General features: G+C 41.7%; 2 protein-coding genes across 4 annotated transcripts in view; one reads left to right on the top strand and one right to left on the bottom strand.

The window, feature by feature from the left end:
• HEATR4 (HEAT repeat containing 4) overlaps positions 1 to 26,559 on the top strand; it is a 56,435-nt gene that overhangs the window by 4,937 nt on the left and 24,939 nt on the right. For both annotated transcript variants that reach the window (XM_081047711.1, XM_081047710.1), the window contains exons 2-5: positions 8,757 to 8,880; positions 21,340 to 22,287; positions 23,469 to 23,659; positions 24,727 to 24,867. In XM_081047711.1, coding sequence (XP_080903837.1) covers positions 21,410 to 22,287; positions 23,469 to 23,659; positions 24,727 to 24,867 — 1,210 coding nt within the window. In that variant the 5' untranslated portion in view covers positions 8,757 to 8,880; positions 21,340 to 21,409. The remainder of the gene's footprint in view (positions 1 to 8,756; positions 8,881 to 21,339; positions 22,288 to 23,468; positions 23,660 to 24,726; positions 24,868 to 26,559) is intronic.
• On the bottom strand, positions 1,876 to 21,753 carry LOC308497251 (acyl-coenzyme A thioesterase 1-like). 2 transcript variants are annotated; one of them, XM_081047715.1, is made up of 4 exons: positions 21,625 to 21,753; positions 8,829 to 9,523; positions 6,368 to 6,570; positions 1,876 to 3,974 (listed from the first exon to the last, which is right to left on the bottom strand). In XM_081047715.1, the coding sequence occupies exons 2-4, from the start codon at positions 9,481 to 9,483 to the stop codon at positions 3,357 to 3,359; spliced, it is 1,476 nt and encodes a 491-aa protein (XP_080903841.1). In that variant the 5' UTR covers positions 9,484 to 9,523; positions 21,625 to 21,753; the 3' UTR covers positions 1,876 to 3,356. The 2 variants fall into 2 exon arrangements, with proteins under 2 accessions (XP_080903841.1, XP_080903842.1); XM_081047716.1 differs by having other exon boundaries at positions 1,878 to 3,974; positions 8,898 to 9,523.

The raw sequence follows: 26,559 nt of genomic DNA, 5'->3' as shown, positions 1-26,559 counted from the left end.
TGGACCGGAGAATTAAATTGACGTATCACAGATTAAGAAGAAAAAAGCATGCCAATTTTATTTTTACATGTGCAGAAAGTCTCCACAAGAAAAGGAAGACCCAAAGAAGTGTCAAAACCTAAGTACTTAATATACTAAATTGAACAGAGTGGCAACTGTGGGAAATAAAATATATGGGGAAACTAAAGGAAGAGAAATTATTTTAACAATATCTTGTGCAGAATTCTCTCAGCCTTAACTCTTACTTCTAGTGATAAGATTGTTTCTTTCCTCCTGGTATAGGGAGGTCAGCTCTCACATGAGAGTTTCATCTTCTGCTTTTAGGGGGAAAAAATAGGAATGAGTGCCCTTCTTGCACCTGCTGTTTTTCAAGTGCCTTTAGCACAAAACAAGCAATATTCCAGAAGACATTTTGGGGTAGTATACCCTGCACTCCTTCACCTGACTTGCTTCCACTTGATTTTGAGAATTAAGATAAACAGAGGGAGAATTTTCATCTTGCAGTGAAATACTGCTATGTGCTAAATTTATTCATGTTTCCTAACATGTATTTTCTAATGTCAAATTCTGTGTTCAAATCTAAATACACAAGTCTCCTAAAAGTCAACTTCCAAATTCCTTAATTAGTCCCATTAACAGTCATAATTCTTATTAAGGGATTAATTCTGCACAAGATCGTGTTAAAAGAATTTCTCTTCCTCTAGTTTGCCCATATATTTTATTTTCCAGTTGCCACTCTGTTCAATTTAGTATATTAAGTACTTAGGTTCTGACACTTCTTTGGGTCTTACTTTTCTTGTGGAGACTTTCTGCACGTGTAAAAATAAAATTGGTATGTTTTTTTCTTATTAATCTGTTATGTCAGTTTAATTCTCAGGTCCAACCAGAAATCCTTGCACTAGGAAACTCCTCTATCCTCAAGAGGATAGAGGCAGTTTTGCCTCCCCTACAGAGGTGAGATAAGGTAAACGCACATATATTCCCGGCATAAATTTTGTTGATATTGGAATAGTAACATGTATTGAAATAGAGCACAAATGAATGTTGCCAAAATGGTGAGGGAGGGAAGAAGTCTGTGTCATATTCCTAGAACCTATTTCTGGTGAATATCGCAAGTATGGAAGATACAATATTCTTGTCAGCTTAATCAGCAATCTGTATTGACACTATGAAGAGCTGATGCAGAGAAGAGATGCCCAAAAGTGACAGGCAGCTGACAGTGAGGCTGAAGAAACCACCTCTTTCTACATCAGGCAGAGAATCATCTAATTTTTCTGTATTAGTCAGGAAATGAAGTAAACTTAATATTCTGTGGTAATATCACCACAAGAACTAAGACAAAAAAATAGAATCAAAATACTGGATACCGATGGACTTCAATATGGAAGTAAAAAATGAAATGTTTTCTATGAAAAAACAAGAAATTACACTGGTTTGACAGTTTGCACATCCCTAAAACTCCAATGAGCTGGTTCAACTTTCTCACTATTCTCCACAAGTTCCCAATTGGTTATCCTACAGAGAGCATCAATGGACTTTAAGGGAATTCATGATGCACCCAAAAAGCACAACACTGTGTGTGAATGTGAATGCACACAAATGCGCATTCCACTGGGTAGATGAGAAGAGGCAGCAATCGAGGGACAAATGGCTCTGTGCCCCCTAAAATGGAAGAATCACATAGATAAGAGAAACAGCTTAACAAAGAAGAAACTAAATTTGGGATACTGAGCCCCAGCTCTGTGTTTACTATGTGAAGAACTTCTCTGAGACTTGGTTTCCTCATTGCTAAAATGAAGATGACACCTGCCTCACAGATTGGTGATGATTAAGTGACAAGCACACAGTGGTATAGAAGAAAACAGACAAAACATAAAGAGCATTGTACTGTTTTTGAGAGGAAAACAAATCCATCAAGAATTGCTTTATTAAAAAAGATAACAGAGGAAATAACACCATAATCATAAATTAAGGTATTATTTTTACTTTAAATACATTAAGGTTTAAGAAAAGTTTAGTAAGCTTATTGTGGAACTATTTATAACAAGTGATGTAAATATTAAATTTATTTTTCACATTAATCATTGTTAAAATCACTTATGTAATTCATTTAAATAATGTTTTACCAGTTTTCAAAACAACTAAATCATAAAGGCCCATATGTGTAAACAGAAACATTAACTTACAATTTATTTGAACTAGGAGACTCCTTATTCATCCAAGGAGAAGATATCAAAGAACTAAAAATGTATCTGCTATGAAAAGTTTTAGTAGTTTTACATCTAAGTAGTAATCTAACTAGTAATTTATAGCTAAGATACTCACCTCCATTCTTTTTCTTTTCCTTTTTTTTTAAAGATTTTATTGGGGAAGGGAACAGGACTTTACTGGGGAACAATGTGTGTACTTCCAGGCCTTTTTGCCAAGTCAAGTTGTCCTTTCAATACCAGCCATGGAGGGTGACGTTCAGCTTCAAGTTGTTGTCCTTTCAGTCTTAGTTGTGGAGGGTGCAGCTCAGCTCCAGGTCCACTTGCCGTTGCTAGTTGCAGGGGGCACAGTCCACCATCCCTTGCAGGACTCGAGGAATAGAACCGGCAACCTTGTGGTTGAGAGCCCACTGGCCCATGTGGGAATCGAACCGGCAGCCTTCGGAGTTAGGAGCACGGAGCTCTAACCAGCTGAGCAACCAGGCCGGCCCCCTCACCTCCATTCTTAAAGGAGAAACTCAAATCTGATAATATTTTTGATATTATATGTTTTTCTATGATAGGTACTCATTTATTAATCAAATTTGATTATTAAATTCAACATGTAATAAATAATTACTGAGCAAAAATTATGTATGAGCCACTGTTAATAAGTGGTACCTCGGTTTTCGAACTTAATCCGTTCCGGAAGACCATTCGAATACTGAAATATTCGAAAACAGCCGACAACTAGGCCTCAGATCTTGCACTCAGTGGAAGCCGCGTGACATATTCGACTTCTGAGGCGTGTTCAAAAACCAAAGCATTTACTTCCGGGTTTACAGCGTAAACCGAAATGTTCATCAACAGAGACGTTCGACAACCGAGGTACTACTGTACTCACTTTCCTTTCAGAGCTGAAGCTTTATGTGTTGTGAGAGACTAAAAGGATGCTTTTCCCATCTGTTGTGTTTTCTGCAAAATCACTCTTCTCCCAAACAACTGAAAAGGCATGTAGTTTTTAAAAATCTTGAAAACTCACTGGTAAGTTCATTTTAACAATGAGGAGGGGAAAACTCTTAAGTAATTATTAAAAAGAAACAAATTACACATACACACTAATTGTGGCAGCTGTTCCCAGGATAAATTAGTACCAGAGATGCCACACAATCAAATAAAAGATTCCAGTTTTGGTGGGATCGTTCCCTTTTCTCCACCCAAGTGTTTGTGGAAGAAAATCTGGATCTGCTTCCAAGCATCCACCTGGGCCATGGCATGAGCCCTGGGCTCCCCTCCCCAGATGACAGGACGGCCCACCATAGTGTGCAGGGAAGCCCTGCACATGGGGAAGTAAGGAGGTTCGATATAGTGTCCAGCCCCTGGGTAACAGATGATCTGGGGCTTCTCTTTACCATTGGCCTGTAAGTGCTTAGAGGCCTCGTTAGCATAGAATTCACTCTTCCAGTTATGGTCATCCTGACCTACAAGGAACAGGAAGGTACTCTCAGCCCTTTCCACAGGAATGATGCTCTTCTGGTTAGATTCTTCCAAAGGGCTGTTCAGGACATCCAAAATGTCTGCCAAGCCATCTTTAGTCACCTTGATTCGATTTAGGTCCAGACCTATAGGGGGCAGAGTCTCATCCTTGTAATGTAAGGCTCCTCCAACATTGACCACTGAGCCATTGATCATGACTACGGCAGTGATGCCCTTCAGGAACGAGGCCATGGAGAGGCAGAGCTCAGCCCCTTTGGAAATTCCAAGCAGCCCCACTCCTGGACCCTTTACCTGAGATAAGGACAGAGGAAAAAGAAGAATGCGTCCATGAATCAATGTGGTGAGTAGTGCCTGGAATTGGAAGTCAGTTGGAACTAAGCCTGAATCAGTCAGTTGGAAAAGCTCTTACCATTTATCAAGACTTACAACCTTGGGATCTCTACTTATTCTTCCTTTCTCTCTTCCTTTCCACAATTTCTGCATCACCATTCTTAATGACTTCAACAATCATGTGAATGATCTACTAAGTACTTTGTGCTCTCATTTTTTAACCTCCATACCTCCAATGATCATTTTCTTTAACACACCTCAGCCACCCACTCCCATTGTCATAACCTAAACCAAGTCATCATCAGTAAGTACCTCATCTTCAAAATCTCAATTTCAAGCAGTTTACTCTCTCATTGCCATCTTAAATACTTCCAGTTTAGCATTTTAGTACCACGTGTTTCCATCTCTTTGAGACCTTGACTACCACTTTTTTCACTATATAAACCTCTCATGTTCTCACTTCACACCTCATCCAGCTTAGATTTCAAGTTTCATTATTATTATCACTCCCTTGCAAGCACTCTTAGCTCCTTTAATACCTCTCTTCCTTTGGTCATACTTGGCCTGGAAAAGTGCTAACTTTAGTTAAATCCACCTGTTTACTTCCTCTAGGCCTGTATTTGTACAAATGAACATTGCTGGAGAAAAAAATACACATTTGTGTTGTCATCTTACTTTCATTTCATGACCACAAGTTTCAAATAAGCATCCATACTGCCCATCCATCCCAAACTTCACTGATGTTTGCTTTCCACTTCTCCAAAATATTCAGTGATGAAAAGCAAGGAACTACAACCAAGATTACTTTACCCAGCAAAGCTATCATTTAGAATCAAAGGAGATATAAAAAGCTTCTCAGATGAGAAAAAAACTAATGGAGTTCATCACCACCAAACCAGTATTACAAAAAATGTTAAAGGGATGTGAGGGGGAGGGGGAGGAGGAGAAGGAGGAAGAGGAAAAAATATAGTGAAATGACAAGAACTACATATCTATCAGCAATTATTTTAAATGTAAATGGATTAAATGCTTCAATCAAAAGACATAGGATGGCTGAATGGATAAGAAAACAAGACTAATATATATGCTGCTTACAAGAGACTCACTTCAGATAAAAAGATACACACAAACAAAAAGTAAAGGGATAGAAAAAGATATTTCATGAAAATGGAAATGAACAAAAAGCTGGGATAGCAATACTTATACCAGACAAAATAGACTTTAAAACAGAGGCTATAACAAGAGACAAAGGAGGACCCAGTAATCCCACTTCTCTGTATTTATACGAAGAAACCCGTAACACTACTTTGAGGTGATGTGTGCATCCATATCTTCACTGCTACATTATTTACAGTAGCCAAGATCTGAAGGCAACCTGGGTGTCCCCGAATGGATGAATGGATAAAGAAGAGGTGGTACATATATATAATGGAAAATTACTCAGCCATAAAAAATTAATGAAATCTTGCCATCTGCAATAACACGGTGGGACTAAAGGGTACTGTGCTGAGAAAGTCATACAGAGAAATACAAATGCTGAATAACTATGGTGTACACCTGAAAGTAATACAATATTGTATGTTAGCTGTATTTTAATAAAAATCATTAAAAAAATTTTTTTTTAAATAAAAAAAATAAATTTAGCAAGATTTGTCTTCTGATCCTCTGATATCCTGAGCTTAGAACCCTCAAAACATTTCCTAGTGAAACCTGAGGCCAAATGAGTCTGGGGCTCATGCTGCCTGTGCTGCTCAGCCAATAGACCGACACAGAAGTTGGGTCATAAATAAGCGTTTTTTATCAGAGCACCTGTGGTCTGAGAAGATTCCTCCTAAACTGCCTTAACATTCTCAGACCAGCTTGGGGTATTTAAGGGAAAATCTGGGCATTCCTCCAAAGGATACATAATAGTAGCCTTCCCTCTGGCCACTGATTCTCAGGTGGAGTCTGCAACCCAGGAACAATGATGGAATTAGCTAAACCATAGAGATTGTGATCAGTTAGCCTTAAGGTATTAATCATAAAAAAGGGGACCTGGGTGGGACAGGGGACTTTCCAAGCTCAAGCCACAGGGGGATGATCTATTGCTAAACTATACCATTTTTCCACGAAAATAAGACCTAGCCAGATAATTAGCTCTAATGCGTCTTTTGGAGCAAAAATTAATATAAGATCTGGTATTATATTATGTATTATATTATACTATATTATATAAGACTCGGTCTTACAGTAAAATAAGACCGGGTCTTACATTAATTTTTGCTCCAAAAGACACATTAGAACTGATGGTCCGGCAACGTCTTATTTTCGGGGAAACACGGTATGTAGACTACAAAACGTAGAAAAGTTCTGACCTGAGGGTGATTACGCAGGTAGTTCACGGCTTCTTCAAAGTATTCCAAATGGAGGGTCTCCATGCCCTTGGGGAGGTCTTCATAGTTATAATAAGCCAAAGCCATCACAGCAAAACCCTTCCCAGCCAGCAGACTAGCTCGATATTCCAGAAGGCCACCTCCAGCTCCAAAAATGTCCACAATCCCAGGAAAGGGCCCAGGTTCTTTGAAAGAAACAAAACAAAATTAAAGTATTCCTAAAACTTTTTGCAGGGGAATTAAAAGCTATTTGTTGCCTATTTGTCAAAGTTTTATATTGACAATTAGAAATGCTGAAAGACCTTTGATTTTCAAAGATCCAGACAGCAGCATAGGCTAAATAAATCCAATTCCCTTCTACACCCAATGCCTCAAATCCCCACATTTTCCCAAAGATTTGTATTACTTTTATGATTAAAAATAATTTATAGACAATGAAAAGCAAACCATTTCCCTTTTCCCCTGAAGTTGACAATGCCAGATGCTAACGAGGATGTGGAGCAACTGAAATGCTCATTGCTCGTGCAAATGCAAAATGATACAGCCACTTTGGAAAACAGTTTGGGCAATTTCTTACAAAGTTAAACACATACATATAATCCAGCAATTTCACTCCTAGGTAATTACCCAAGAGAAATGAAAACCTGTGTTCACACAAAAACTTGTATATAAGTGTTTGTAGTGACGATTCATAATCTTCAAAAACTCGAAACCCAGATGTCTTTGTTAGGTAGAAGTTAAGAAAATGGAGGAGGAAGGGTGGGAGGGGTCCATAGTGCCTAGAGAAAAAGCTTATAATTAACTTTGATTAACTGCCTCCAGCCAAGTATCTGTTTTTATAACAACAGATGACAAGAGGTGGTCTGGAGCAAGATAAGGATCTGAGTCAACAGACCTCCACCCATGTTAGGAGGTCACCCCTCCTGTGGAAGAGCATGTACCACCATTTCCTGCTATATCAATATGTAACTCCCTCACCCCACCCAGCAAACTATACTGGAGACAAGGGCTCTCTCACCCACACATTTTCTCTCTCCCTCTTTTTCTCCCTCTCCCTCCCTCCTTGGTTGGGCCTGTTTTCTTCCCTGAGAATGTATCACTAATACCAGGGGCCTAGGCTTCTCTCTCTCTGCTCCCCTCTCCCCCACCTTGGCTAGGCCCATTCTCTTCCCTAAGAACATATCACTAATAAATCTTGCTTGCATATTAATCAGCTTGCTGACCTTTTATTCTTCACTGTGTTGGCAAGAAGAACCAAGACTCCTGTAACACTTCAACTGGTGAATGAATAAATAACCTGTGGTATGTCCATATAATGGGGTACTAAGAAACAAGAAGGAACTACTGCTACGTGGAGCAACATGAATGAATCTCAAATGCATTATACTAGACTCAAAAGGCTACATACTCAGTATGATTCCATTTACTAGATATTTTCACCATTTACATAAAAAGTTTGTATTTAACATGCAATATTTAAAGAATAATAATAAACACTTTATATCCAATACTTCTAAGAAATAACTCAGTACTAACCATGGAAGCTATCTGAGTACCTGTGCTCTTTCCCTCCCTTTCCACTGTCCTGGATTTATCATTCTCTTGGTTTTCTTTACTGTATTACCCCTTATACGTGTACCTTAAACAGTATTTTGTTTATTGTGCTTACTTTTAAAATTTTATCTAAATGTAATGAACCTGTGTTCTTCTGGGACTTGATTGTTTCAGTCAACACTGTTTATGAGATTCATCCTTGTTGATTCTTGTAGCTGCAGTTCAATCACTTTTGCTGCTGTAAATATATACCTCATTTTAGTTATCTCTATTGTTGATGGATATTTGGGCTGTTTGTAGTTGTTTTTGTTCTTACAAACAATACCATTTGGTGTATATGTATCAGGAGAAGAATGATAGTCAAATTTCTAAGTAAAAAATTGTTTCCAGGAGGAGAGAAATATATTCCTTTCAGCAGTGTATGTGAGTTCCTTTTCCTCTACATACCTGTCAACAACTGGTAATGTTAGACTTCTAAATTTTGGCAAATTTTGAGGGTATGAAATGTGTAGTTCAATTTTGTGTTTCCCTGATTCCTAATAGGATAAGCATCTTTTAATTTTTTCATTGGCCAATTGCTTTTTATGTAATGGGAAAATTATCCAATAATTTCAGATTTCCAGTTGATAGCAAGAGGCCTTCCTCCTTCATGCTATAATAATTTTCTTAAAACTAATATACTGTGGGAATTATAAGCAAAGTTATAAAACTGAAAAACTTTTTAAAAAATTTAGAAACTTGAACTACCTGTAAATGTTTTTTTTAAACATTACAACTGTCTTTCCCTTTCTTTGTGATGTCTTTTAATTGACCTCAGTTTTGGAGCGGCAGAGCCCCCTCCCCGGCCAGCCTTACAGTCCATTCCTGCCTCCGGAACGTTGGGAGCTACCTTCGTTCTCTCGGTAGAAGCCAAGGAGAAGAAAAGAAACAGGCAGAAACAGGTAAGCGGTCCGCTCACCTGGCGGCAGGAAGAGCGTGGCGCGCACCCGGCCCGCGCGCACCGGCTCCCGCCGCACCCCGGGTGGGAGGAAGTGGCGCTCGTGCACCGTCCTGCCCAGGAGCCGCCCGCCCTCCGGCTCGTGGCCGTCGAGCACCGCGAGCTCCACAGCGAACGGCGTCTGCACGTCCCGCTTCACCAGTCGCAGGAAGGGCTTCTCGGGCTCCAGGGCCCAGAGGAGTCCCATGGGTTCGAGCCCAGTGAAGCTGCCGCCCAGCGCAGACGCGCGCGTCAGGTCCAGCTCGCCACGGGCGTCGGCGCAATATTGCGCGTGGGCCCGGAAGAGCGCGCCCTTCTCGTCGCGCAGGGAGGCGCGCAGCGTGACCTGCTGCTCTTGGGCCAGGCCGCGCACGACGATGCGCACCGGCTCGTCCCAGCTGCAGCGGCCGGCGGGCTCCAGTGTCACCGTCGCTGCCATCCGGGCAGGGGCCCAGGAGACCGGGCCACCAGGCCTCACCTTTGGGGGCCCAGATAGCCACGCCCAACTCTTTGGGCTTCTTAGGCAGAGTCCCGACGCTCGCAGGACAGCGGGAGAAGAGGCCATCATTTTGCGACTTGATTTCAGACCTCGGATCAACTGAATAGGGCTGTGGAGAAAGTTAGCAACTGGTTAGAGATCCTCTAGCGGCCTGCTGCGCGTCTGCAGGCTCTGCGCCCAGTGGGCCAGAGCAGCCTGCTAAATTGAGTTTGGAGGGCCAGAGTTCAACCCATCAGTGGCCTACATTGAAAAGCAAGAGCCAACAAACGCACATGAATTTGCTTAAAGCCTCCTGTGCTGAAAAACTTCCACTTTATTTGGGAAAGAATTCCCTACTTCTGCCTCTCAGAAGTTCGCCTGTGCAGTGGGTTGATCCTGAAGAAACCCAGCACACAGCCGTCTTCAGTTCCCACTTTTAATGGCTGAGAGGAGTGCAGCACTGGAATTGAATTTTATCACTTAAGTGTTAAGTAATTAACACCTGTTAATACCGTGTTTCCCGGAAAATAAGACCTAGTCGAACTATCAGCTCTAGTGCGTCTTTTGGAGCAAAAATAATTTTTATACTAAAATAAGACCCGGTCTTATATAATACCAGGTCTTATATTAATTTTTGCTCCAAAAGACGAATTAGAGCTGATGGTCTGGCTAAGGTCTTCTCTTTGGGGAAACATAGGCCTTTTATTTATGTATGTATGTATGTATGTATGTATGTATGTATGTATTTATTTAAATTCTTTTTTTTTCCTCTTCCGCTTCTCCCCCACACACTCTGGTTCAACCCGTTGTTTCTCAGTCTGGTTATGTACATACAGCTCCCTGGCCCATGCTGGTATGAGCCTTGCGTTCCCCCCGGCTGAGGCAGTTGGTCGCCAGCTCACAGTAGCTCACGGTGAGCTGGCTGCAGGCCATTCACGCTGACCGCCAGCCTCTCATGGCAGCCCACAGCAGCCAATAGCAGCCTATGCCGATCACGGCAGCCCAGCTCCAGGGAGAGCCGTTGTTTACAATCTTAACTGTATAGGGTACAGCTCACTGGCCCATGTGGGAATCAAACCAGCGACCTCGGGGTTAGGAGCCCGGCACTCCAACCACCAGGCGGGCCCAAAAAATGCTCTTTTATGGACCTGGGATGGGCTGTTGTAAAGGAACAGTCTATTGGAGGAAACTGAAATTTGGAAGTACAGTGACTTCATTGGCTGAGTTATGGCAGCCCCCCATTGTCCCAGCTCCTACCGGGCAAGGAGGAATTTTTTTCTTCCTCCTACTGAGGTAGTAAAGTAGAATCATCTCTTGTGGGAGATGCAAGGTATGTTCTCTTCCTGTGGAGGTCGGTAGTGTGAGTTGAGTAAGGTGTGTGCAAGTTGTCTCTTCCAGCCTCTTGCCTCCTTTTTAAATGAGGTTTCTGCTTATTAATTTTCACATTTCCCCCTTTTGATCAAGCTCTTTCTCCATAAGCATCACTAATCAAGAGTCAGGTTTTTCTGGACTCAGTAGCCTTTTGTCCCTTGGTGCCCTAAAGGAGCTTTCCTGGATGTCATGTCCCATGTTGGAGGGAAAATGCAGATTGGAAGCCTATTGTTATCACATTTGAGTAACAAGAAAGGGTAGGAGATTCCTCAGGCATTTCCCATCTAAAGTCTGTATCTTAGAATAGTGAACATGGCAAAGGCATACTCAGAACAGAAAGAATTAAACAAATGCTTTGTAAACAGACAATGCAGGAATAAAACATAAAGCCATTAAACAGTATTATTATTTCAAAAGAAATTCTTTGGAACAAAATGTCTTATTAAAAATACAGCCTTTTGGGCGGCAGGTTAGCATGGTGCTCTTAACAACAAGGTTGCAGGTTCAATTTCCGCATGGGCCACTGTGAGCTGCGCCCTCCACAACTAGACTGAAACAACTACTTGACTTGGAGTTGATGGGTCCTGGAAAAACACACTTAAGTAAATAAAAACTTTAAAAAAAATACAGCCTTTTCCATTTGTAGGTTACAAATTCATAGACTATTAATTTAATATTAATTAATTGATAAGAATCTAGACCAGTTCTAACTAATTAATAAGAATCTAATTAATAAGAATCTAGACCAATTAATAGTCAATATGAAAGAGAGGCTTCTGTTAATTTTAAATCTTGTAATTGGCCTCATCTGAACATCTTGGGAAAGCTGTCTCATTAGGTGTTGTCTATTTTAATTTGGGGAAATCTTCACCTTTACGTCACCAGATTGTGTGCAGGTCTAGTTTAGGTGCTTTCTTTAGATGTGTCGTGAATACAGGAGTTTATTCCCTGGAATTTGGTGGCACAGAGTTGGTTAGCAGTGATAGGGGGCTTTACAGTGAGGTTGAAGAGTTTTTCCAGAGGTGTCTTTTCCAATAGCCAAAATCTCCAGGTTGCAAAGTTATATTTCCCTGGAGTGCATTGTGAAAAGATTGCTCTGCCAGAACATGGCTAATTTTGATTGAAGCAATAAGGCCTTTACAATATTGAAATATACATCCTTATATCAGCTGTGGATCAAAAGAGGCAGGGGCAAGGTACATTGGGTGCCCTGTGATTATCTCTAAGGGTGAGAGTTTATGAGTTCTAGGGGGTGAATCTGAGATTTATAAGGACCAAGGGAATGCTTTTGACCAAGGTATTTGGAGGGTCTCTACAAATTTTGCAAGTTGAATCTTAATAATGCCGTTGGTGCATTCAGCTAAACCTGAGCATTGAGGGTGGTAAGCACAGTGAAAGTGTTGTAAAACTGGCCAAACAGCAGACTCCTCAAAGCACCTGACCACTAAAATGGGTTCCCTGATTACTATGGAGTTCAAGAAGGGTTCCCTAGGTAGGGATAATCTTCCTAAAGGACTTTAAATTCCAGTCCAGTGTGAAAACATAAAGATCATGACTAAAATATATCTATGAGACAGGGAAGCTGTATGAAATCCATTTGTCAAAACTTGAATGGTCCATTAGACAATTTAAAATGTTTGGGAGCAGTACGAACAGGTTTCCCTGAATTGTACTTTGGACAAGTGGGACAAGTGAGGTAGGCACTTTTTGCAGCCTTAAAATTTCCCCACCAATATTGATTCATGAATGCTATCATTTTTGTCAGTGGACCAATGGTTGAACACATATACAGTAGTTAGGAGTGGGAATTTTAGAGTCTTTGGTAGGACTGGGTTGTTATTTGGCCCAAACCAGAGCCTTCTCTTTTTATCAAACCAACAATTGCTGGATTTCCAATCCTGTTTTTCCTTTTCAAAGGCCAATTGTTGTGATTCTCTAGCCAGTTTTTCTAACTTATTATTTTGGGAAATACCCATTGGGACCGTATTGTTTGATCACACCTCATACATGAGAACATTTGAAACTAGGTAAAAAGGCTCGGCTGGGAAAGCTCTTGAGGGTGACATTGGAAGGTTTCACTTCTGCTGGTTCCTTTAAGGGCAGTATTCCTTGCAGAAGGGTCAGCCAGGTGATTCCCTTAGTTTCAGAGTCAAGTTTAGAATGCCCTGGGATCTTAATAGCTAAAGTAGTAGGTAAAAGCATAGCATCCAATAATTCCTAAATATACTGGCCATTTAAAATTTTTTTTCTGCTGGAAGTACTCATAAGCAAGCCACATTGCTTGCATAACATTCCAAAATCTTGAGCTTTTTCAATAGCATATCTACTACCAGTATAAATGTTGGCAGTTTTGCTCTTGACTAGGATGCAGGTTTGTCAGTGCATATAATTTGGCTTGTTGGACCATAGTATCCAAAGGCAAAGGTGCGGTTTCAGTTACATCAAAGGGTGTTGATATTGTATATCCAGCACAATATTTGTCATTGTGATCCTTTAAATAAGAACCATCAGTAAACCATGAGAAGTTGACCTCCATTTTAAATGAGGTCTCTATTTATTAATTGTCATACCATGAAACTTGTGTTTGCCTCTGCTCCCAATGTCACCCTCAAGAGCTTTCCCAGCCAAGCCTTTTTACCTAGTTTCAAATGTTCTCATGTTCAAGGTGTGATCAAACAATACCATGAATATTTACATAAAAATGTATTACAATAAAAGATATATTGCCATTAACCCCCTCAAAATACTCCTCCTCACTTCAAACACACTTATCCCATCATTCTCACCACTTTCTGAAGCAGTTCTGGAAGTCCTCTTTCGTGTCTTTAGTTGCACTGTCGTGGCTGCCTTGATGTCCTGAATCGATTAAAAACATTTACTTTTCATGGTCATTTTGACTTTGGGAAAGAGCCAGAAGTCACACGGTACCATATCTGGTGTATAAGGTGGATGAGGACACACTGTAATGTTTTTATTGGACAGAAATTGCTGTACCAAAAGCGATGTGTGACATAGAGCCTTTTCATCATCATCACAAAATTTGGTGAATGCTGCTGCCGAGTGCCATCCAACAGAAAGGCAGGGATCTTCAATACAGGAAGCGAGGCGTTGAACCTTAGTAACAGTGTGTGACAAGTTTTAACTTGTTCAGTACAGTCAGATGTGAGCTACACCTGTGTGAGATTGAGAGAAGGTGTGTTTTAAAATGTGCCGTAAATCATCCTCCATCATGACAATATTCTGTGTCACACATGCTTCTGGTATATGGCAATTTCTGTCAAATAAAAACATTATGTTGTATCCTCATTCCCCTATTCACCAGATTTGGCACCATGAGACTTCTGGCTCTCCCCAAAGTCAAAATGATCCAGGACATCAAGGCAGCTATGACAGTGCAACTAAAGACATGAAAGAAGACTTCTAGAACTGCTTCAAAAAGTGGCAAGAACAATGGGATAAGTGCATTCGAAGAAAAGGAATATTTTGAGGGGGAGTAATGGCAATGTCTTTTATTGCAATAATTTTGTTTATTTAAACATTCACCATATTGTTTGATCATACCTTGTACTGCTGGTTAGTCATTAATCATGCTATTCCCTGTAGCTCTAATTACTTTTGTACTGGTTCTGTGGGATACTTCACAGAACATTTTGTGTACAAGAGTCTCAGAAACTAAAGAAGGTAAATAATAACTAACTCTTAATCCTTACAAGAACCTTATGAAAAAAATAAGGCCCAGAGAGGTTAACTGATTTGCTGAAGATCACACAGCTAGAAAAAGTATAAATGCTGGGATTTATACCTTTGCAGTCTTATTCCAGAGCCTATGCTCTGAACCATTGTGCTTTAATTGTCTCTTATATAATGATGTCCTATGTTGAAGAAGATTTGGAAAGCAGACACTTATATACATACCATTGATGGATGCATAAACTCGTATGACTTTTTCAGAGCAATCTGTTTAAAAATATTTAAATGATGCATTCTCTTTGACTCACAATTCCACTTCAGGAATTACTCCTAAGTAAATATCCAAGAATGTCTAAATATTTTGCTACAAGGATGCTTATATTGTTTCAATAGAGTAAAAGTTAGAAGGAAACTAGCAATATAAATTTGGTCTAATCAATTTAATTATGATACAGTCATATAACAGAAAAAATATATCCATTAAAAATGATAAAGAAGGGGGCCGGCCCTGTGGCTCAGGCGGTTAGAGCTCCATGCTCCTAACTCCGAAGGCTGCCGGTTCAATTCCCACATGGGCCAGTGGGCTCCCTCGCGGCCCCCTCGCCAGTTCAATTCCTCGACTCCCACAAGGGATGGTGGGCTCCACCCCCTGCAACTAAGATTGAACATGGCACCTTAAGCTGAGCTGCCGCTGAGCTCCCAGATGGCTCAGTTGGTTGGAATGCATCCTCTCAACCACAAGGTTGCCGGTTCGACTCCCACAAGGAATGGTGGGCTGTGCCCTCTGCAACTAACAATGGCAACTGGACCTGGAGCTGAGCTGCGCCCTCCACAACTAAGATTGAAAGGACAACAACTTGAAGCTGAACGGCACCCTCCACAACTAAGATTGAAAGGACAACAACTTGACTTGAATAAAAGGCCTGGAAGTACACACTGTTCCCCAATAAAGTCCTGTTCCCCTTCCCTAATAAAATTTAAAAAAAAAAAGATAAGGACTTAAGTTATATATAAAAAAAATGATATAGAAGAGGAAGTTCCAGTCAAGATGGCAGAGTAGGCAATGCTGTGCTTGCCTCCTCCCATGGCCACATCCAAATTACAACTAAATTATAGAACAATCAATCTGGAGGACCATATGAAAACAGAAGTCCTGCAACTAAGGCTATAAAGAAGAAACCATATTGAGACCGGTGGGAGGGGCAGAGACACAAAACAGTGGTGGCTGAGAATTGAGAGGGATATGTCAGCTGCAGAGGGTCCCCTGTAAGGAGTGAGGGGTCCCACCCCCATTTTAGGCTCCCCAGCCCAGAGCACCAGTGCCAGGAAGAGAAGCTCCTACAACATATGGCTGTGAAAATCAGATAGGATTCCATCCGAACCTGGTGAGATGGAAGGCTGCTGGAAACCCAGGCATCCTCTTAAAGGGCCCATGTACAGACTCACTCGCTCACAGGCATTTACCCTGGGTTCCGACAGAGGAACAATGGCTTGGGGCATAGATACACAGGGAGAGACTGAGTTGTGTGGCTTCAGACTGAAGGCTGGAGGGACAGCTGCCATTGTTCCTGTGTTGAGCCCTTCCACCCAGCCAAATCTGAATCTGCATTAACCTGGTAAATACCACTCCCTGAGACCCCCACTTACCTAGCTCCTGAACTGTCCGAGGTGCTTTCAGTGGCTCAGCCTTACAGACAGCTGACAGGAGGTGGCAGGCCTCAGGCTGCCCTTTTGCTGAGCAGTCCCAAGCACAGTACTGGTGGCAGCTTGCCTTGGTTCACAATATAGCCTCTCCCACATGCCTCCAGGCCCAGCACAAGCAGCGACCAACCGCAGATCACTTTGTAGCTCCTACCAGCTAGCCCTAGGCTGGTCACAGGCAGAGACTGACTTGGCCTGCACCAGAGCCCCTCCCAAGAGGCCTCAGAACCAGTACACTGGGCGAATGGCTGCAGACCATAATGCAGCATCACCCAATTAGCTCCACAAGTGGCACACCCAAAGGCAATTAAGGCTCAACTAAAACAGGAGGGCACACACAACCCATACAAGGGACATTCCTGGAGCATCTGGCTCAGGTGATTTGAGACTGTGCCACTGGGCCCTACAGAACACTTACTACATAAGGGCACCCCAGCAAGACTGAGAGACATAGCAGATCTACCTAACATACATAGAAACAAACACAGAGAGGCAGCCAAAATGAGGAGACAAAAAACGTCCCAAATGAAAGAGGAGAAAACGCCACAAGAAGAACTAAACAACATGGAGACAAGCAATGTACCAGCTACAGAGTTCAAAACACTGGTTATTAGGATATTCAAGGAACCTAGAGAAAACTTCAACACAGACAGTAACCATAAAAAAGGACATAGAAATCAAAATAAACAAACAAAAAAACACAACAGTGAGTAATGAAGAATACAATAAGTGAAATGAAGATGACACTAAAAGGACTCAACAGCAGATCAGATGAAGCAGAGGATCAAGTCAGCAATTTGGAATAAAGGTAGCAGAAAACACCCAATCAGAACAGCAAAAAGAAAAAAGAATCCAATAAGATGAGGACAGTTTAAGGGGCCTCTGGGACAATATCAAGCACAACACTTGCATTATAGGGGTACCAGAAGGAGAAGAGAGAGAGCAAGGAATTGAAAACTTACCTGAAGAAATAATGACAGAAAACTTCCCAACCTTGCAAATGAAATAGACATACAAGTCCAGGAAGCACAGAGTCCCAAACAAGATGAACCCAAACAGGCCCACAGCAAGATATACCATAATTAAAATGACAAAGGTTAAAGACAATCTTAAAGGCAGCAAGAGAAAGGCAGTTAGGTAACTACAAGGGAGCTCCCATAAGACTATCAGCTGATTTTTCAACAAAACTTGACAGGCCAGGTCAGAAAGGATTGGCATGAAATATTCAAAGTGACATAAAGGAAGGACCTACAAACACGATTACTATACCCAGCAAGGCTATCACTTAGAATCAAAGAGATGAAGAGCTTCCCAGACAAGAAAAAGCTAAAGGAATTCATCACCACCAAACCAGTATTGCAAGAAATGTTAAGGGATTTCTTTAAAGAAGGAAAAAAAAAACTCCACCAAAATATGAATAATAAAACGGCAATAACTATGTACCTATCAATAATCACTTTAAATGTAAATAGAGTAAATGTTCATATCAAAAGACAGAGGGTAGCTGAATGGATAAGAAAACAAGACCCACATGAAGGTGTGATCAAAAAGTACAGTAATGTTAAATTTAAAAAAAATTATTAAAGTAAAAAACATATTGCCATTAATCTCCCTCAAAATACGTCCCCTCACTTCAAACACATTTATCCCATCGTTCTTGCCACATTCTGAAGCAGTTCTGGAAGTCCTTTTTTGTGAGTGTCTTTAGTTGCGCTGTTGTGACTACCTCAATGTCTTGAATCTATTAAAAACATTTAGCTTCCATGGTCATTTTGACTTTGGGAAAGAGCCAGAAGTCTCACGATGTCAGCTCTGGTGAATAAGGTGGATGAGAACACACCATAATATTTTTGACAGAAATTGCTGTACCAGAAGTGATGTATGACACAGAGCCTTTCCATCATGATAAAAAACTACAGTGAATGCTGCTGCCGAGTGCCATCCATTGGAAAGGCAGGGATCTTCAATATGTGGAAGTGGTGTGCTGAACCTTAGTTACAGGATGTGACAAGTTTCAACTTGTTCGGTGCAGTCAGTTGGGTGTGAGCTACAGTTGAAAGAAGGTGTGTTTTATAATGTGCCGTAAATCATCCTCCATCATGACAATGCTCCATGTCACATGTCACTCTGGTATGGCAATTTCTGTCAAAAACATTACAGTGTGTCCTCATCCACCTTATTCACTGGATCTGGCACTGTGCGACTTCTGGCTCTTCCCCAAAGTCAAAATGATTCAGGACATTGAGGTAGCCATGGCAGCGTAACTAAAGACACTCATGAAAGAGGGCTTCCAGAACTGCTTCAGAAAGTGTCAAGAATGATGGGATAAGTGTGTTCGGAGTAAGGGGAAGTATTTTGAGGAGCATTAATGGTAACGTGTCTTTTACTGTAATAATTTTTTTTATTTAAACATTCACCATATTGTTTGATCACACCTCATACATAGGCTCTCTACAAGAGACCCATTTCAAATCAAAAGACACATACAGACTGAAAGTAAAGGGATGGAAAAAAGATATTTCATGAGAATGGAAACAACAAAAAAAATCTGGGATAGCAATACTTATATCAGACAAAATAGACTTTAAAACAAATGATATATAATAAGAGACAAAGACATTTTAGAATGATAAAGGGATCAATCCAACAAGAAGATATAACCCTTGTAATTTTTGCACCCAATTTATGAGCACCTAAATATATAAAGTAAATATAACGAATGTCAAGGGTGAGATCAACAGTAATACAGTAATAGTAGGGGACTTTGATTGATATTTTTAGAGCATTTCACCCCCAAGCAGAATATACATTCTTTTCAAGTACTCATGGAACCAGCATTATGTAAAATAGCCAAGATATGGAAACCATGTAAGTGCTTATCAATAGATGACTGGTCATCTGAAGCATGCCATACCTGGGTGTTCAGATGTTCCTGCTTTTTGCCTCTTTCTCAGTAGGACTTATGAACCACAGTGGGGGAAAAATATTGAGCTGCATAGACTTAGAGGTTTATTTTTCAAAGGATGACCAGTAAATCCATTTTGCCACCAATCAATAAATAGAGTGCAATTTCCCAAAGCTCAGCTCACAAAGAAGGAAATTTAATAAACAGCTGAAGATACCCCTGACTGAAGCCCTAGGTTCTGTGAGCAGACTTATGGAATTCTAAAGAGGTGGTTGCCTGGTAACCACTATGAACAGCTTCAGAACCTAAGAAACTAAGGAAAGTTTAACATGTAGAACCTTGCTTCCCTTTGAAGACTGTATTGTGGGAGGCGATTGGGAAGGTATTTCAAAACAGTGCTGCTTTACCAATGTCTGAAAGGAGCTTGTTAACATCGGCTGAATGATGAGAAGCATAGCTGAAAAGATTTTAAATTAGGTGTCAAAAGGGTCAGTATTGCTTCAGGTGTTAGCCAATACTGTGATCTTAGTTATGTCTCTTCTCTCTGGGTCTCAGTTTTGAAATCTGTAAAATACAAGAGTAGGAACAGACCATCTTTATGGCAGAGTTTCCAGTGTAATCTCAGCAGTATATCTATGAATACATGACAAGAAAAGGGAAATAGAAAATAGAGGGGGAGGAATGAAGGGAACTTTCTGATGAGAGAGAGGCAGCAGAGAGGGGGGATTTGAAACAGGTCAGGCTAAAAGGCTGTGTTCTCTGATCCTACTCTCCCTACTAACCAAGCTTCCTTCAGACATTCCACAGATATTTCTCGGGGCTGTGGTTTCTTTAATATGTACAAAAACCTCTGAGAGCTTGTTAAAATGCAGATTTCTAGGCCTCACTTGCAGCCTACCGAATCAATATTCTGTGGTGTGCATTTTAATAAGCTCCTCAGGTGATGATGCAGAGGGTCCATTAATCATATCTAACAAACACTGTCCCAGAAGTCGACTGTCCCCTCTTGGGCCCTACCTCAGAACTTCAGAATCTGTGGGTAGAGGTGAGATTGTATTAACTTTTCAAAGCTTTCAGAAGTTACTGTGCTAATGTTTATTGCTTTTTAGCCTTTTCTTCAGTGGCAGTTTCTACTGCTTTAATAACAGAAGGAAAAAAGCATGATATTACTCTTTTTAGCACACGTTATTCAGCCCACTTCGACTAGTTTTGCAGAATAATGAAAGCAGTCCCATTATTCTGCAATAGGAGTGAGGGTAGGGGACTGGGACAGTGAATAGAAGAGTGGAACTACATTTGGAACCTCTGAGATACATTTTGAGTCTGTATTCTTAAATCAGGTTTTAACTGGAGGCATGTGGCTTAACCCTTCCAACCCCACATCTGCCTGTCCACCCACGTTCCTAGAAGTGCAGAGATACTGCTGAAGATTGCTGCTTACCAGATTTGTGCCAGGTTTGAATAACTATAGGATGCCATTTATTGAATTTCTTATGTTGTCATTGCACAAAAGTATCTGAGACCTGCCACTCTGCTTTTGGTTCTTAAGTGCTGTTTGTTGGGAGAGAAGACGCTGTCTCACAATGTTGGCCCAGGTAACATTTAAGTTTGGACAATATGGAATCTCACAGAATTAAAAGTTAAAATAACTGGTATGGATTAGAAGTAATTTATAAATTTGTGTCTGACTTGGAGGCCCACATAGGTCAAGGAAGAGTTATGCAGCAGGCAGGAATTGAGCTGGGCCTAGAAGAATGGATAGAATTTGTGTCAAGTATGGGAAAAAAGGCTATTTCATTTTGAGGTCACAGACAAAAGCTCCACTATGTGAACGGAGGAATACTTAAAGAAGTGCTAGGAGACTCAAGATGTTACATATCGGGACAAGCTCATTAACTAGGGTTACCCCATGGAGAACCCTGAATGCCAGGCTGAGCTGTCTGATCTTCATGCTATATAAGCCTTTGAACAAGAGAGAAAACAACATTTGAGGAAAAAATTGGAAACATGGGACACTGTTGAAAAGCAGTAATCCCTCATAAGGAGATGAGGGGCTCAGTTCTGGGGACACGTATAAGAATTGGAAGCAAGTGTCTGATACAAAGAATATTTAGAATGTTGCACCATTTCTTTGTTTCCTCTTTCTAATTCATGGCTTTCCTCTTCCCACCCTCCCCCACCCCCATCTGTCTTCCAAGTTCTTTTCTTTCTGTACTTCTATGGGCGACCAATTTCTGCTGACCTAGAGCTCTCACCAGTTCCTCCCACCCCTTTCACAGGTGACTGGTCACACCGCCAGGCCCTGCCTCTGGACCAAGCAGTGTGGAAGGAAACATCTGCTGGGAAACAATGACCAGGACCCAAACCGGAAAGACTGTTCTCCCTCACCATCTCCATCAGTCTTCCTCCCCACGACTGGGATGGGGCGTGACTTTCTACTTAAAACCAAAAAGCAAGGCGGAATGCACATCTGTCTCGGGCGTGCTTCCAGTCTTTCACTTCAGCCCGCAGCACTGTGCACATCTCAAGAACCAATATTTGAAAAAGGCCGCTTCAAACCTTACCTTCTCTCAGGAGGTGGTGTGGCAGCGAGGGCTGCCCAGCATTCCTTACAGCCAGTACAGCTTTGACCATCTCTACAATGCAGACGGCATCATCCAGCCTCCCCACATCAGGAAGACCCGACCTGAAAAACCTGTCCGTTTCAAGGTCTTGGATTCTTCGGGTCCCTCAGCAAGGGTTGCATCCCAGACTGTGAAGACAGAAAGCTCTGCCAATCTAAAGAAGCTGAAGAAATCAAAGTCAGCACGCACAGTCCAGGAAACAACACGCCCTCTCATCTTTCGTCCCTGCAGGGATCCCGATATGCTGAGTCTGTCACTTTCTTCAGATGTGAACCTGGAGGAGAGGGAAGCCTGGCTTCCCTCTCCTGAGAAGGAGGCCAGAGTCTGGGAGGCCATCGTGCTGGAAAAGCTGAACAAGCGCACGGCCCGGTGGATCCAGAACAAGCGTCCTCTAAGGCCTGGGGCATCTCCCAACAAGTGGCAGAGCTACTTGCACCAGCAATATGACTGGAGCCACATCCGGGATGAGCTCACTTCCGCCAGTGACCTGGAGCTCCTGAAACAGCTGGAGGAAGAAGAAATAGCAGATTTTGAGCATCAAAGTATCATCCTGCCCACTCAGGAAAAAAAGGAGCCGGAGCTGCTGCTTTCTACTTATTATAGGTAGACTCCCTGGGCCTCAGACATGCCTTTGAGAATCCCTGACTCCCCATCAAGGAATCCCGGGTGGGCTCACACTCCTTAGTTCAGAAAGCACTCTCCCATCAACCTCTTGTGTTTTCCACTGCTACACTGCTCTCTAAGATCTCCATAAATACGATTTCTCAGCCTAGGCACTATTGATATTCTGGGTTGTGGGGGGCTTCTCTGCAATTGTAGGATGTTTGCATCATTCCTCTGGATGCCAGTGACATCCTCTCGTTGTGACAACCAGATGTCTCCAGCTATTGACACATGTCCCCTTGAGGGACAGAATTGCTCCTTGTTGACAACCATTGCCTTGAAAGGGATTGGTTCTCAGCCTTTCCTTTTCTCCCGATACTATCCAGGTGCTCCCCGAAATGTATTCATTGTGAGAATGAGAAAGGCAGAACCCTCATAGCTTTGAGGTTTGGTCCTACCTTGCTTTGAATAGGAGCCAGCATGTCACAGACTCAGAAACTGACTGGCAGAGGGACAGAGAAGTAAACAACCTGAGAGAAGAAGATTACTGAATTTCTCAGATTGCTTCCTTCTCATTTATAGCTAGAGGGAAGACTGGAGCTATGATAATATCTCTGCTTCCCAAAAGTGAACTAAAAGTAAGTGGAAACCCATTTATTTATTCATTTATTGGACAAATATAATTTGCATTCCCACTATTTTCCAGGTACTCTGCAAAGTACTAGGAATGCAATGTAAATGAGACAGACATGGACCTATCCTTTAAGGAGCTTACAGTCTGTCCACTGGGTGACAGACATTAAAGAAACAAACACATAATAGATAAAGTGAGGTAATGTAGGAGGCAGGTTTCCTTCCCCAAGTCCGTGCAACCCCTACGGGCACCAATGTTAAAGAAGGGTAATGCTGGGAGGATGGCCACTCTATCATGCTGTCCAGCCGCTGCAGAAGGAGTAGCTCCACTAGGGGAGAGGGAAGGTGGCCGCAGACAGGCCCTTTTGGCAGCTCCACATTCAACTGGCACTTCGGGGGCAAGGCCAATAATTAACCATAGGTGTTCTTTAAATGCTCGTGTGTATGAGCTGAGCTTAAAGAGGAAACGGAATGAGTTTTGGATCTGATGGAAAGGGGGAGGTCCATCTCCCTTTCCCCTCTTCTCTCCCTCTCTCACCCCTGTCAAGATTGCCCAATTACGTGCCACAAGTGCAGAGATTTAAAATTATGCCTGGCAACAGTAAGACCACTGAGGATATCGATGCAAATGGGAGCAGCTGCCGGCCCCCAAATCAAAGCTACTTCCGACAGGTGAATCCCAGAGCTGGAAAGTTTGCTTACTCCACAGACAACATCTTTGAACAGGAGATTTACTTTGGTAATAGAACTGGGGACCTGTAGAGGGGGCTGAGGTGGACCTGGAGCAGGGAGGTGGAAGGTAGCTGGGGGATGAAAGTTGTGGGTGTAGATGAGAGGCCCTGGAGGACCCATGAGTTCATGGTAACATTCCCTGGTTACTCCCACAGGAGCTGGGGGTTTTTTTTTGGGGGGGGGCGGTGATATCTGGTGCAAAGGAAACTGTTCTCCCTCTTCCCTCTTTCTCGATCCCTCCATTTTACTAAGGAGGCAGTGGAGGGTGGGATTGTAAAGCAAGATTTGGCATTAGGAACAACCTACCTCTTCTCTGTACACCTTTCTCCCTTCTCTCATTTTGAGATTTTCCCCCACTGAGGCACAATACTGGGGAAAAAAAATCAGGCTTTGGAGTCAGACACATCTGAGTTTAAATTCTGGCTTAACCCCTTCCTACTAACATTTAGCAAATTACATAATCCCACTGAGCCTTATGTACCTTATTTATTTGTACAATAATTATTTGTAATTATTTGTAAAATAATTACAAATAATGATTATTATTTGTAAATTATTATTTGTATTATTTGTAAAATAATATTAACAAAAATGCACTTCATATAAAGGGTAGACCAGAAAGCATCTATCATGCTTCTTGCCAAATGTCCCATAAAAGTCCACTATCTTCCCCTGCTATCCCCTTACATCTAAAGGATATAGCGATATCCTTTAGATGCCTGGGCTTCCAGAATACATGATCTAGGCCTGCATGTTCCAAGCTGTTTATTCTTTCCTACCCCCATCTTGTTCCTAAATTTCGGAGTAAGAAATCTATGATGAGAGATGAATTCGGAAGCCCTTTATTAGTATCTAGCTTTTCATAGGGCACAATGCCTATCAGTTAGACAGATTCTGCCTTGGCTTGCAGGCCTCTGTGAGACCACCGGCTCAGATTTCCAAACAACAGTCACCTTCAAGAGCTGCCCCCAAGCATGGTAGTTATGAGTCCTAGGGGCTTGGAGTAGGGTAAAATGAAACTGGGTGTGAAAACCCACGGTGCTGGGGACTTAATGTTTCCTTATCTGTTCACAGATGAAGTCCAGGTCATCCACCGGATCGGTGCAAAGAGAGAGCAAATTCTCCTGGAAAATCTCAACCGGTACAACAAGCAGCTATCAAAGGTCTTCCCTGAAACCCCAGAAAGGTGGACTTCCCAGCCAATTCCTGTAGCATGTAAGCAGGAAGCTGATAATGGGGGTAAAAATGGAAGTGTGGCGATTTCTTTAAGGCCCGTTTCATAGGCTGGGGCTCCAACAGCATCTACGGGGACTAAAAATCATCTTATAAAATTATAAAATACTAACTAACTGTAACCAGGAAAAGCCTTGTGGAGCATCCGTTCAGTTGAAATCAGAGAAAATTTAGGTGTGATAACATGGTTTAGGGCCAGGAATGACCAGTAAGGCAGATGCCATGTTAATGCTTCCAGGGGAAGTATATGAAACCCCTGATTTAGCACGCTGTCCTTTTCCCTTGGGCTGGCTCTGCCCTCCCACTCCATTCTCAGACCCGTACCTGCTTTAGGCTATAGGATTATCCTCTATTATAAATTTCTATTTCATGAGTACATCATTCTTCATTCTGTAAGACAGACAAGGTAGAGAGAAAGGAAATAGTCAAGAAATGAGCTTCTGAAACAAAATGTGCCTATCCTCCAAGACACTGTCTCCATTGCCCATGACTCTTTTTTTGCAATATCACTGTTCAGATGGGCCCCCTGGGGTGCAGAAACGAGCAGCCGTAGTGACCGATTCTTTTCCCACCAGCCCAAAACGTGTCTTGCGCGATGGCAGCTAGATGCAGCTTCCCCAGTATCCACACGCGCCCTGATTGCTGAGGACCACCATTATAAGGCAGGAGAGAAAGCACCCCAGCAAAGCTTTCGGTTGAGTCTTGCCAAGTCATCTTCTGGAGTTTCAGTGGCTTCATTAAAACTCAGACACTAATTATCCCTCCAGCAAGGCACTTTTGTGGTACTTATTGCTACTGGGGTCATTCTGTGAATATGTTTTATAAACCATTAAGTGCCTCACAAACTCAAGGCATTATTATTAGTATACTACCTTCCCCACAAGCCAACTCTATTCCGCATTTCCTCTCTTCTGAGAAAAGGCAAATTCAGAGACAGAAAGTTGATCGGTGGTTGCTGGGAGGAGAGAGGAATAGGTATGAGGTTTCTTTTGGGGGTGATGAAAATATTCTAAAATTAGATAATGGTGATAGTTGTGCAACTCTGCAAATATACTAAAAATCACTGAACTGTATGTACTTTAAAAGGATGAATTTTACGGTATATGAATTCTAGCTCAATAAAGCCATTATTTTAAAGAAATCCTCTGAGGATCCTACTGCATTCACAGAAGCTACACCACCTGTCTCACTTGCTTCACAGGCACTTTTCCCCCAGGGGTGCTGGATACTGGCCTTCTTTTTCCCCAGAACACAGTACATTTAACGAGTTAATGCTGTAGGAGTTTTCACATCAAACTTTTAAAAAAATAGTATTTGAAATTTATCTGGGGGAAGTAAAGTCAGAATAGCAATATATAGACACACCTTCTTATAACTATTTTATTCATCATCTGATCTTGGGAAATATTAGGTATGAACCTGGAAATAATAGAAAAATTCCTGGGGTTAGATATGGGTAGATTTCTTTTTTCCCTCTCCATTTTGATTGAATTGAAAAACTTAGATATTAATTTTTTTAAATGATAAAAATTCTCAAGATATGAAGTGTACTTATTACTATATAGCCTTTAATTTCCCCGAAATCATGATAGAAAACTCTCTAGTGTGCCCAGAATATCATTACGGTTCCTATATACCACGCATAGGTTATATGGTACAAATCTAAACGCGCCA

The sequence above is a fragment of the Rhinolophus hipposideros genome (genome assembly GCF_964194185.1).
Source record: "Rhinolophus hipposideros genome assembly, chromosome: 5".
Taxonomy (NCBI): domain Eukaryota; kingdom Metazoa; phylum Chordata; class Mammalia; order Chiroptera; family Rhinolophidae; genus Rhinolophus; species Rhinolophus hipposideros.
Note: the sequence above shows the minus strand (reverse complement) of the source record. Positions and strands in the feature narration are given on the sequence as shown.